We start from the raw sequence: 13,861 nt of genomic DNA, 5'->3' as shown, positions 1-13,861 counted from the left end.
CTGCACAAAATATGTACACTATGCAGTGGATCATGGGAGCAAAACACAGAGTAAAACCACATCGTTACAGAGTACCGACACTGAAACTGGAACTTTTTTTCTCTCTCTTTTTTAAAAGGCTGTATGAACAGCAGGCAAAGTATTTCATTATGCACACTGCAATTGAGGAAATGATCAAGTCAGATGTCACCAGCAGCTTAGCCTGCACAATCAGTAAGGCTTGCTGCCTGGTTGCCATGACAACCTACCCACTGATTCATCATCATTTAAAGGAAACTCCTACCTTGGAATCTAAATTAATGATTCCAGTACTTTCTAGGGGGAAGTTTTGATATTGCCACACTGGGATGCCCATGCGAACTGTTTGCGTAACTCTCTTTTGCAATATGAATAGGCTGTGAATTAAGAAAAATGGACCTTGCTGGTTGTTTTGAGGTAGCCTGGTGGTTGGATCGATCCTAAATGCATATATTTCTAAGAGGAAGCACAGAGCATGAGAAAAAAGCTCCCAAATCTATCACATTTCTCAGTGAAACTCAGGAGAGAAAACAAAGAAAAAAAGGGAAAAAAAGGACATCTGGAGAAGCAACAGAATCAGTGATGTGCAGTATGGATAGAACAACTTCATTTTATCAACAGAAACAAATAAAACATTTGATCACGGCCCACACTAGCACTGAGATCGGGATCAAGAATCCAAACGAACAAACAATAATGAGCAAGAACACTGGCATTACAAAACAAAATTAAAAGCCAACAGTCTGTTTTCTAATGAAGAGTCCTTCAGGGATGAATAAATTAGGTCCTCTAAACCAGAAGCTGCATGATGGTTTGGTTACTCATTGTGCCTAAGCCAGGGCTGATATCCAGGATGAACTTGAGTTTCAAAAAGCCCATGAATAAATAGAGAAAAAAGTTCAATGTGGAAAGTTGGATCATCAGGGTGTCTGGCTGAAAAACGTCCAAAAGCCCAACCAATACCTGCATGTTATCTTATATTTGAATTACACCAGTTTTTATCCAAAGCTCCAAAAATGATTCCAACTTTCTTTCAAAACGTCACCATTTCCCTTTGAATGCTGACTGAGACAAGCCTCATCATAGAATCTCTTATCTGCTCACTTATTACATTCTAATCCCTCAATGAGTAAAACACAGGCATTCTCATCTCATCTCCTCGAATCCTGGCTCCAGACCGGGTTCTTCCGGTTCTTTGGTGCAGGGCCCCTCCCTTATTGAGCCTGGTTTTATAAAGTGTGATGGTGACTCACACGCTAAGTCATGGTAACTTCAAAAATATTGTGATGGACCTTAAACCTCTTCTGAGTCCCATTAAGCCCATGCTGGCACAAAAAAAAGAATTTAAAAAATCTGATTCAACATTTCCTGAAAGCTGGAGCGGAGCCTCCACCCGCGCTCCAATGCTTCAGCGACACGCCTCAGCTAATGACTTAACCACAGAGAGCACCACACCCGAGCCTCGCTCTTCCGGAACCATCTGGGCAGACATACAGTGCTAGGGCAACTCAAAGTCACAGAGGGTGTTTTTTTTTCTTCTTCTTCTTCTTCTTCTTCTTTCATTTCCTTGTTTATGTCTTTACCTCTACGTACACAGGTAAAGCTCAGTTGAACCACACATTTCTCTGCAAGACGCTCACTCGAACTGTTCACATGCACTGCGACAACCTGCGGTAAATAAAAATTTACCACTTGACTGGTTGATTTTATCATTCTAATTGTACCCAGGGATTCCTAATATCCATCTGAAGTCATTAAACTGTCAGGCTACTATCTACTAATTATTTACACTAAAAGCATTTTTCTTAAGTAACTTCTATGAATTTGTAACTACAATGGAGCGACAGCTTCAAGAGTGAGAAATGGCAGCAGGATATTTGGAAAGGATTTTTAGGAGTTTATTAAGCAGTAGTTAGGTTATAGTGTGGAGCAATGCATGGTCATATACTCCGTATAATGCATAATGAATTAAAAGTTTCAGCTTGAGGTGCAAAACTTTTTTTTTTTTTTTTTAAATCCTAGACAATTTATTTATTTGCCTTATAGCTAGGAGTACACTAAAAAGGTTACTTTAGAAGTGCACTAAAAAGTGATTGATCATCCTATTTGGACTGGTTGGCTGCTTCTTCTCAGCAAATTGCCCTTCGTTTTGAGCCAAGCCGTTTTATCAGCGGACAATGGAGACTAAAGTGGAGAAAGTGAGAAACCGAACAGGGACGCAACTGCTAAAGACCCAGTTTTAGAGAGTCTGACTAAAACATGGATAGGCTCTGGGACTGGACAGGGGAAGCGATGAGAGTTCTTCCTTAGACCAGCGCACTTTCTGAGGAACACGCGGGTCATGCAGTTAGTCATACGTGTTGTTCAGATGAAAATTAGATCATGGGTCAGTTGCATAAATGACTTTGAGGAACCAAGTGAGTGTAAGTCTACTGGCATCTCAGGGCTCGTCTTCCAACAGATGGGGACTCCACATACAGCCCCACTGCTGTTAAATTATTAGCGCACCGCACCAGACATGTTTATAAAACTCGCCAAACCTGACTTAATGACTCTGTAACCACTGTGACAGAGCGATATCGTCACCCTATTCATACAGACGCCACTGAGTCTGCAGGAAGATTTACACACAGGTATTTCATGCTAGCACACTGGATTAAGGAACAACAAAAAGAGCGATAGAGATACGAGTATTGACGAATAGATTCACACGTAGCTCCTCCAGACATCTAACAAACGTCACAGTGCAGCCACCCTGTTAGCTAATTGCAAAGCTGTTGCCATAATTCTTTTCCTTGTGAATGCGTGTTCTTATCTTGTTTAATTGAAAGGGAGAAAACACTCGCTTGTACGTGAATGTGTAGTTAGTGTTGCGTTACATAGAAATGATATCCCAGTAAAATAAGTTATGGCGAATTACGTGATGACTTACAAAAGCAATCGAAGATAAAACTGTCTCCTGCGTGGTGAGAGTACAGAAATTCAAGAAGTACACCTGCGTATGGCTGGCTACCGGAAGCACATGATCAAAAGACGACATGTTCCCTGGTGCTGAGACGTAAATGGAGTGCATCCTGGACTATCCACAAATCAAACGCAGTACGTCTGAGCATCGCGCTTTCTTGAGCGTGCATCCTTGTAAAGGCCAAAACAAGACCGCACAATGTTTTTTTTTTTTTTTCTTGCGTTGTGGAACGTTTATATCAGCGTGTTTTCTGCACTCTGGGTACCTCTTTCAATTAGGAGGACCCTATGTAAAGGGAAATGGAGAGCAGCGATTTGTAAGCGCAAACAACTGACCTCGATGAAACCTAGTGGGAACAAACTTGCACACAAACACACTATAAAAGAAAGAGAGCGAGAGAGAAAAATAGAACGTCTAGGTTTCTATAAACAAAATACCCAACTTGAGGTGAGTGCTGGAGAGAAATAACTGATTGCCGTTGTTATGGGATGTGACTGTTAATCTTTCCAGAACAGCCAGGCATTGTGTACACGATACCATGCGCACATTGTCAAATGTTTGGAGAAGATGGATAATCACACAATCATTTAGGGAAAGAATTTGGATCAAAAGGCAGAGACAAACAGACGGACAGTGTAGAGGAGCTTACCCGTAGAAGTGATTGTGACTCTTCCTTGGCACTCTTGCCCTCTGTTGAGCTGGGGTACTGCTGCCCTGGCTTCTCGGCTGCTGTACCTGCTGGCGTCCCCTGCAGGTAGCCCTTAGCGTCTGCGCCGAGGCTGAACACCAGGCCTGGCGAGTCTCTGAGCACAGCTGCACCTTTCTGCTGCTGCTCTTGTGGGACTGAGGGAGAGCTCAGCAACCCTAGTGTAACGTGAGGGAACGGTGCAGGGCTTCCCCGCAGCACTTCTCCCACTCGCTCCTTGGGAACCCAGAGCATGCCCTGGATTTGCTGCTCTGTCCCTCCTCGAGCCTCAGGCCAAGACTTCTCCTTCTCTTTCTCATCGGGGGCTTCAGTTTTGACAGCCTCGGCGGGTCTGGCCTCTGGGGGCACCAGGCTGTAGAGCTTCAGGTCGCTTTTACTCTCCTCTTTAATGCGCAGGGTGGAGGGGGCGGAGCAACCATTAGCAGGGGCAGAGCCTGGTTCACTGGACTCTTGACAATGGACTGAGTTGAAGTGGTCGAGCAGGGACGTGGTGTCGGCTGCTGTAAAGCTGCAGTGGCGGCATCGACAGCAGCTGTGAACTCTCCTGTACACAGAAAGAAAGGATAAGAAGGGAAAGACATGTCAATCTCAAGCAAAAGCATGTATATACATTAGTACAGGTCCTAATACCATCCAGTCTTACAGTCGATGATCACATCGTGCGTGTCCCCACAGTATGCACTTTTTCAAAACTGTCCAGTTTCAGTAAATCTGTGGCTATTGCGGCCTTAGATTCCTATGCCAAAACTGATGTGGTCTTCTGTTGTTGTAGCTCATGTTGACGTGTTGTGTATTTTGTAATGCTTTTCTACTCCCTACAGTTGTAAAAGTCTGGATTACGACGCCTTTCTGTCAGTCTAAACGGTTCTATTCTGACCACTCAGATTTAACCTTTTTTTTTTCCCGTTGCAGAACAAGCACTCAGTAGATATTTTACTGTTTGTTTGTTTGTGTTTGGCAACATTCTGTGTAAACTCTAGAGACAGTTGTGTAGGAAAATCCCAGAAGATCATAGTTTTTGAGGAAACTCAAACCAGCCTGTCTGGCACTGACATCCATGCCATGTAGACTGTCACTATCACATTTTCTCCTCATTCTGGTGAACGATAACCGATGTCATGTGCTGTATCTACATTATTCTGTGCACTGCACAGCTGCCACATGATTGATGCCTTGGATAACAGGTGTACATGTGTTCCTAATAAACTAAATACATATTCTTAAGCATTTCACCATATTATACCATTCAGGCATGCACATTAAAATGACTCACTCCTATTCTCTGTGAGTACTTTCTAGTGTACCACCAAGGAAAGACATCACTCAACTAAAAATATCTGGTGCTTAAACTCCTCTAACTGAGGTCTAGATTACTTTAATGCGGTTTAAGTGGTCCGCTTGGTCAGCTCTTTTCACCTGCACAATGATTCGTTGTCCTATTTTCTTTTTAATAAAAAGAGAGCAATAGAACGGGGAACGGGTGCCAAGCTATCCACAAATGTGCAGTAAATAAATCATCTGAACTTTAAGTAAATGAGTGTGTAATATTACTCCTGGAATTCAAAATGATTTCCTTTGCACCTTGGCCTTCCTGCCTCCCTTCGGCCATAACAAGTCAATGCAACCAAATTCTAATCTAAATTCTGCAAACAAATAATAAAGAAAATCAAACCTGGCTTAGAAAGCTTCTGGTTATTTTACAATCGTTCATTGCTATGGTTGGACTTTTGCCACTGATCAATATCTTCATGTTTTGAATCTGAAAGCACAGCAGCACAGCTTGGGACGATGTCTGTGCAAAGGTAATGTAAGGTTTCAATGCAAAAGCAACAGCATAGAGTGTTGAAACAAACTTTAGAAATATTAGGTTTCACTTCCTAAAAAAAAAAAAAAAACGGCCTAATGGTTACCACTGAACATCCTTAGAGTCTTGGATGATTCAAAAGATTTCCAGAAGTTTACTCATCAAGTTATCATTTACATTTATAGAATTTTGGCAGACGGTCTATTCCAGAACAACTTATATTTATTTTATTCATAAAACTAAGCAGTTTTGGGGTTAAGGGCCTTTCAGGGGCTCAGGAGTGATTGCTTGATGTAGCTGGGATTTAAACTCATGACCTTTAGATCCAAAGGCCAATTCCACCTCCCCAAACTGGTAGCCACTAAGCTAACACCTCGAAAACTAGTCAACGAATTACCGATCAATAAAATATTTAGTATGCAATTGATGCATAATACATTCATGTATTTTAACCCTGATATTACAATATTATCATTGATTTTTTTTTTTATATATAATTTTATCAACAAAAGCTTTTATTCCCCAGTTTCTCTGACTTTTGAAGGGCTTTGCCCCTTTATTATTGCATGCTGCATTGTGGAATATAAACTTCTCTATTCTTCTAGTAGAAGAGAAAATGCAGGGGTTAGTTTTAAATACTGTATGCAATTATAGTTGATTTCATCTGGCTAAAAGGATGCGGCACAGATGGAAATACAAAGGCCCTTTTGGAAAGCAGAACTCACAATCTGCCTTCTATAAGAGTAAGAAAGAAGAAAGATAGATAAAGAGATGGAGTATAGCAATTCAGCTAAAAGCTCCTCTGATAGTCAATATAGAGAGAAGCAGGCCAGGTCTACACTAGTGCTGGCTTGTCAGCATCAGGACTGAAAGATGCCTCATTCAGACAAGCAAAGAGAGATAGAGAGCGAGTGAGAGAAAGAGAAAAGGAAGGGCGGTGGAGGGGAGGGGGTATTCCGTATAATGTAGATGTGACTGATGTTATTAAGCTTGACCGGACAATGACTGAGCTCTGTTATTCAGGAATAGGGCTTTTACAGTCAGAGGGAGACAGTGAGAAGAGGAAGGATGGAACAGGAGCAAGCTGAACAGCCCCAGCATGTCATCCCAGCTCAGTACTAAATGAGAGACAGGCAGGAAAAGTGCTTTTCATCAGTGCTGCTGCCCACCCCTCCCAGCATGCACTGTGAAAATTGGTTCTGCTAAGACACTGAGTGGCAGAGGCACATCAACCGCTTCAGCTCCTGCTTCCCAAAGTCCAACAGCTAGACGTACACACACTCCGGCAGCACTTCTAATCTCCATCGCACTGTTCACACCGTGAAACAGACCCGCTTTTATATACGCAAACACACACACACACACACACACACACACACACACACACACACACACACACACACACCAGAGTCTGAAAGATATAATGATATAATATCAGTGCTGTGATATCACAGTATGCCCTCAGAGACACTGTAGATGTCTTTGACGTTTTAAATTTTATTTCGATTTCCTGGAACATGTAAATCATTTCTTTTTTTACCTATATTTAAACAATTTCTCATTTCAATGTTTTTGTTTATTTTTTTTATAATTCATATTTCATTTTTTGCTTAAATGCATTGCCATAGAGAAGACTTTGAGTGTTATCAATCCATATAGAAAACAAGACATTACTATTACAAAAAGATGGACGGTGGTGAGGATTTTATGAAGTTTGTGTGTAATAATATGTAATAATAAGGCATGGTTTACATCGATTTAAGTGGAAGATCTTGAGTGGTCTGCTATAGACCTTTCACCTCAGTCCTATTTAACATGAATCGTTTTAATTGGACACGCCCCAGTCCTCCTCACCCTACAACAGTATCTGACTTTACTAACACCCTTCACAAATCACCACAAATCTTTACAAGAACACTCGAAAATTTTGTGGAACATCTGCTCAGAAGAGTGGAGCTTAAAACGGCAAATAAGGTCTAAATGTGAATTGGATGTTCAAAAAGCATATAGGAATCCAATGGTTAGCTTTAAAAAAAAAAAATTTTATCTAGAAAGTGTGTATATATACAAATATACAAATACACACACACACACACACACACACACACACACACACACACACACACACACACACACTACTGTACACTACTATACAATGCATCCTATAAAGACATAACCACACCATTACAAAGCTCCTTGCATTTCAGCAATATGCATAATATTTAACCCCTCACTGTAAAATACACAAAAAAAAAAAAAAAAAACACTTTTACATTTATATAACTGAAGACAACAGAGAGATGTTCACCATCAGCGCATCACTTGTCTTGAGCTGGAGCAACATTTAAAGTAACTAACAAAAAAGTTATCCGTTACATGCTTTTCCCTCCCAGTCTACCTGACTGTCATCACTCAGACTCAATTACAGCGTTACAGGAACAAAGCAGAAGGAAAAAAAAGTCTGGTCTGTATTCTGCTCACGTTCCTACAGCAGAGCGCATTGCTGGTGTGCAATGTACGGCCTATAAAAATAGAGCTGCTCCTGTATTCTTGTGTTTTTTTGCACAAAGCGCGGCCCGCTTCCAACATAACTCAGCAGCCTCGCTTAACCCCACTGACAAGAAACACAAATATTTTTCCTGACCCCCAAACTCGCAATTGATCGCTCACTGAGCTGGAGAGAGACAATGTGTGTGTGTGTGTGTGTGTGTGTGTGTGTGTGTGTGTGTGTAGCTTACAAAAAAACAGTCTCATTAGGGTCAGCTAGCTGACGTGGACCTTGAAGTCAGCAGTACAGTTTTCGGTCCATACTGATTAAAGACTGATTAAAGGAGCATTCAGCAGCCTACTACAAAATCTGCCGTTGTGCTCTGGAACACCACACACGCAGCAGCTCATTGAATTAAGACTACGACTTAAACAAGAAAAAAAAATCTAGAAGTAAATTCAGAACATGACTCATTTGGGACGTCATTCGTTTGGTTCATTTACATTTGCTTCATCTTTGTTTCTTTTGTCCATTTGCACTGCTCTAACAGAGTTTTTCCAGAATGAAAATAACAACTTAGGCTGTAATTGAATTAGTCCAGACTGGTTGTAATTCCTGGCTTTAACGGCGGGTTTACGTGTGGTGGCATTTCTAACTTATATAACAAATGAGATTTGAAAAGTACATTACCAGTTCGGATACACAAAGCTGAATGAGTATTTAATGTACAGGGTGTACAGGGGAAAAATCAGGAACCAAAAGCCCCACGAAGCACCAAGATCCCTACAGTTTCATCAAATGGCATTTTTCACCAGTAAGGAAGAAATATAATAAAATAAAAGCAAATCAATCAGTAAATAAATGATAAAAATAAAATGCCATGTCATTTAACTTTCATTTCTTGCTGACTTTTCAGATAAACATCACCAGCATTTTGCTGAAAGGAAATAAAAAATTTAACTGTGAAACTAATGATGGCCTATACATTTATATGAATCTAAATAAATATTTAATGTATTTATTATTAGTTAAATAAAAATAAAATAGTTATAGTCAATACATATATAATTAGCTATAACAGACATTGTGTCTGTGTTTACATTTAAATAAAGTAGATATAATATATATAATATATAACTGATATACTAACCCGTCTCTCTCAGGCACATCCACATCCACGCCTAACTTGTGAAAACTTCCCACCGATATCGTCCTTAATTCTTTGAACTAATGCTACACTGCGAGCCTAACCTCCCGACTCTCTATGTTACTTTGTGAAAAGTCACAGATTCCTACCCACGCTCCTTTGATGTCAGACACACTTTCTCCTCACGCTCTGCCGGCCATCTTTGTTCATCTTGCCCTTTCAAAGTTTCCGTCAGCCCTTATGTTTTTGGGGGTATGAGCTGAGGTACAAACGGTGTGACTGCACAAACCCGGGCAACGCTCAGCCATCGAACCGTCTAAAAAAACCTGGGCAACAGCTGCATCCAGCTGTTTTAAAACACAGTGCGGGTGGCTGTGCACTGAAGCAGGGGTGATGCTAACAACTTCTCAACACTATAATTTCTAGGTGTAATCTGCAATTGAAGGCGTACCACAAAAAAACATGTGCTGTATCTAAACTCTGATATAACTGGCAGTGGAAAAAGAAAAAAGAAAAAAATCTGTAAAGCAATATCCCTGCCAATACAGGTACTGAGTGGCAGTAATTAGAGCTTTTGAAAATAAAAACCCCTTTAGCCACACTCTAGTGCACTTACTGAATACTGCTATTTTATGGGACAGGGGTGGGGTGGGCAATGCGTGGCCTGCTGAATCAGACCAGTGTGATGTGCCCTATCCACATGACATCACACAGGAAATGGAAAGTTGGGCATAGCACAAGTTACCCTCCTGCCTATCCTCCTTAAGGAGAGGAGAGAGAACTTGTTGAGGTGACAGGTGGCTTCTTCAAAGCTCCATCTTTAAAGAAAGGCAACGGTTGAGGTTTGGAAAATTACTAGAGGAAAATGAAAGGCTCTGAAACTACTCTGTTAGAGTCTGAAGTCAAGGGTGGAAACAGAGCAATGTAACCGAATGCAATCACCAGTAAATTGCTGTGGTATAAGAGGAATAAATCATACTTTTAATAAAAAAAACAATCACTACAGAGGGAACTTCTGTCAGATAACTAAACATCCTAAAGTCATTTATTCCTCTCACAGCACAGAAATACGCCACACTGCAATGTTGCATGTATTATTAAGCAGCACTTCATGCTTTTTTTTCACCATTTATAGTTACATTTAATTTTATGGAACTTCCACGAAACAAGTAAGTTCCCGTTATCATTTACGTCATAGCAGCTATAAACAGTCTTTCCTTCTCAAACCTCAAACCTTTTTTTTTTTCTCTTGAAGACAATAAGACATTTGTCGTGTTACTGACAAAAACAAAAAAGTACAAAATTCTCACTTCTAAAGATAACGTACTGACTTACTGCCACAAAGTGCTGACAGTTAACACTTCTTTCATTAATCTTCCCCTTAGAAAAACAGAGTATCGGTTATACGAGTCCAAACATAATGTTTACGTTACAGGTGTAACTGCAGTTAGAGGTGTTACAGAAAATTAACCCACGTTTCTGCATTAGAAACGAAGCTCATAATATAAAGAGAATAAAATTACAGGCATAATTGTTAAATCATGTCTATGAGTGGGAATAGGAACAAGTTTGTCTCTGAAATGTTCCATAACATTTATTCTAACTATATACCTTTTAAATGTGTGATAGTTTATGTATTAAGAAATGCAACATTGTAATAACTGGAAATCTCCACAACGACACTAAAATCTCAGGGAACATCTTCGCAGAAGAGTAAAGTTTAATATAACACCGATTGTGGACTTGATCTGGAATGATATGTTCAAAAAACATATACAAATATGTATGGTCATATGTCCATAAACTTTTCTCCACATAGTTCATTTTAGTGTGCGGGTTCTAAGGTAGCATTCTGCAGTTTCACTATCAGCTTCATGTCTGTAGTGGGTGGCTCACTGTACATATATCTATATCTGTAGCGCTAGATGCTCTATCAAAAATACACAACTGCTGTAGATTCAGACATTTTCACACATTCGCTGACACAGTTTACAACAAAAAGGTAAAATCCTGAACTATAATATAGCATTAAACCTTCCTCAACCTGCTCCGACACAAACATGTAAGCAGCAAACTTTTACACACATGCACAATCATGCACTGTGTATATGAATCGCATGTAAATAGGGGGAAAAAAAACAACAAGAGTAAGCTCAGACAGCATAGGGTGTGAGGTGAGGAGTGGGGAATCTCCAGGGAGGCGGTGCAGGTTTCATTTCTCCGTCCTCGCTAAAAGCTTCAAATACAAACAAGACCTTATTCAGAATGCTTCCATACACCACCGGGTAGGAAACAGCCACTCCACTAAGCTCAGCGTTACTCCGCAGCCGCCTCAAACAACCGGCTCTGAGCTTCACACACCGAGACATTTCATGCACACACACACACACACACACACACACACACACACACACACACACACACACACACACACACACACTCCAAAACATGTCTGTGTCCACGTGGGGGAGGGAATGGACGAGATCCATCGCATCCGAGTGAGTAAATAACAAGTGCACCTACAAGGTCTGTGTGGAGACACTCACTGTAAAGTGAATCCATCAGCTTCATGCTGATAGAAGATTAAAGTCTTTAAAGTCTTTATACTCTGGTTTTAATTACGTGCAAGAACTCATACATCACTTACAGCACACAGTCCCGCAGGGCGGTCTGAAAAATCTATTCAAATTTGCAATACATCACTGTTGAAAAAGAGGTGTTCGGCTGGTAGAGGGAAGTGCAAGCACAGTGGTTAAGATGTAGAAATTCTGATCGAAAGGTCCTGAGGTCAAATCCCAGAAACACCAAACTGCAACTGCTAAGATCTTGAGCAAGACCCTCAACCATCAACTTCTCAGTTGTATAATAAATGTAAATGTAAAGGCAATACAGGGGATTATTTCGAAGAATTTAACTCTTGTATGATCTAAACGCACACAGTATGACATTCCCAGGGCAAATACCTGCTTCAATAAAGTCGAAAAATAAAAGTCAGGAAATAAAATCTAATGCAGAGTGGGAAATACAGGCCAAAATATTTTGAAATCATAAAATCTTACAAAAATCTACTCTTACATAATCATATAACAACTGATATACCAGTAATAGAATAATATTTGAAAAGTATATTTAAATACATATAGAGTGATATAGGAAAAGTGCAAAGGAAAGAAAAATGAATGCAATGCTAAGTTTTATACTGTCACTAAAACATTAGTAAAACAAAATAAAAACTGTAAAAAAAAGAAGTAATAAACGGACATAACACCAGCAGTCCACCACAGACCAGTTGATGCATCTTTTTCCTAACCTGTTTTCATTTTGTTTGGTGAGAGAACCCACAGCCACTGGCTTTTTCCCTCATTCCTCACTGTTGTAGCATGTGGTAGCTGAACATAAAGCAGTTCATACACCATGGCCAAAGCCTGTAAACCACTGCCATGATTACTGTGTAACACTTACAGAACCTACACTGAGAAGAGAATAAAACACTGAACCACCCTTTTGAAATCTGTCAAACTCCAAATTGCTTTGTTTATTCAAACCATTAGACCAGAATGTGTTTACGTCAATGTGTTCATGTGTTCGTGTGTTCTTCTCTGTTCTGGCACCGAGGTGGTGTAATGAACTTCCCCTCGATATCCGAACAGCGGAGTCCCTGGCTATCTTTAAGCGGCGGGTGAAGACCTTCCTGAAATTAGCACTTTCCAACTCTGCTTTATGAAAATCAAGAGTTCTAGGCTGATTTATCTTAAATTTGTAATCTAGCGTACCAGTGTAGATTTTTCCATTGCTAGAGACTCAAAGCACTCTTGTACGTCGCTCTGGACAGGGGCGTCTGCTCCACACCACAAATGTAAATGTAATAAAAATTGGTATAGAACAAATGATTAATGGTATCTGAGTAAATGTAAACTCTTTTGGATGGACAGAGGAATATCTGTCCTCCTTTACGTCTGATATTTAAAGATGATTTATCTTTTATACACAAAAAAAAGTCAAATGGACGTAAAGTATAATGTATTTACATAAAAAGCACACTTAGGCTGGCGACAAACAGAGAATGAAAAGTGTTGTGTAAGCTGTGTGTTACATGGTCAAACATAGCAGGGATTTAGGCAGTTTGCTGTGCTCACACGTCGTGTACACTGGATTTAGCACAGCAAATTTCTGGACTCGAATGGTTAAATATTAATTGTGGCGCACACAAACTGCTTTTTATCTATAAATCAAACCACAACATGCCTGTAAAGTATGGCAGAAAATACCCAAATAATTGAGATCATATGTTGAGGTAGTGCTCCACGATGCCCGTCCTTGAGGAAACCATTTGCCCATAAAGCTATTATGAGAAAAGCATTTCTCTATAATGGCTTAAGGGATTGCATACAAAAAAATGTCTCCTTCTCACACACACATTTGGCTTAAAGGCAAGTTAAATCAAAACCAATGAAGGGAACCTTTTAAAGGCAGATCGAATTACCTGATGTTTAACATTGTGTACTTATTCCGCAGCGTTGCTTAACTTAAGGCCATGGAGCAGCAGTGAGGGGAAATCTGTTGCTTATTAGTAAGAAAGTAATATTGGTGCTTCACAACAACAGATAGTCTAATCACATCATGCGAGATTTGATTATCTCTAATCGTGACAATGGTTTCAGGTGTATGACTGAAGACTGCTTGGGCCTAAATAGAATAAAATGAGCGAGATGAATGTGCTCGTACGATTGTTT

General features: G+C 40.1%; 1 protein-coding gene across 5 annotated transcripts in view; it reads right to left on the bottom strand.

The window, feature by feature from the left end:
• The window catches only part of trps1 (trichorhinophalangeal syndrome I), a 98,187-nt gene that overhangs the window by 54,631 nt on the left and 29,695 nt on the right, over positions 1-13,861 (bottom strand). For all 5 annotated transcript variants that reach the window (XM_046834893.1, XM_046834889.1, XM_046834892.1 and 2 more), the window contains one exon: positions 3,633-4,233. In XM_046834893.1, the coding sequence (XP_046690849.1) occupies positions 3,633-4,233 (601 nt within the window). The remainder of the gene's footprint in view (positions 1-3,632; positions 4,234-13,861) is intronic.

Source organism: Silurus meridionalis, chromosome 22 (genome assembly GCF_014805685.1).
Source record: "Silurus meridionalis isolate SWU-2019-XX chromosome 22, ASM1480568v1, whole genome shotgun sequence".
Lineage (NCBI taxonomy): Eukaryota > Metazoa > Chordata > Actinopteri > Siluriformes > Siluridae > Silurus > Silurus meridionalis.
Note: the sequence above shows the minus strand (reverse complement) of the source record. Positions and strands in the feature narration are given on the sequence as shown.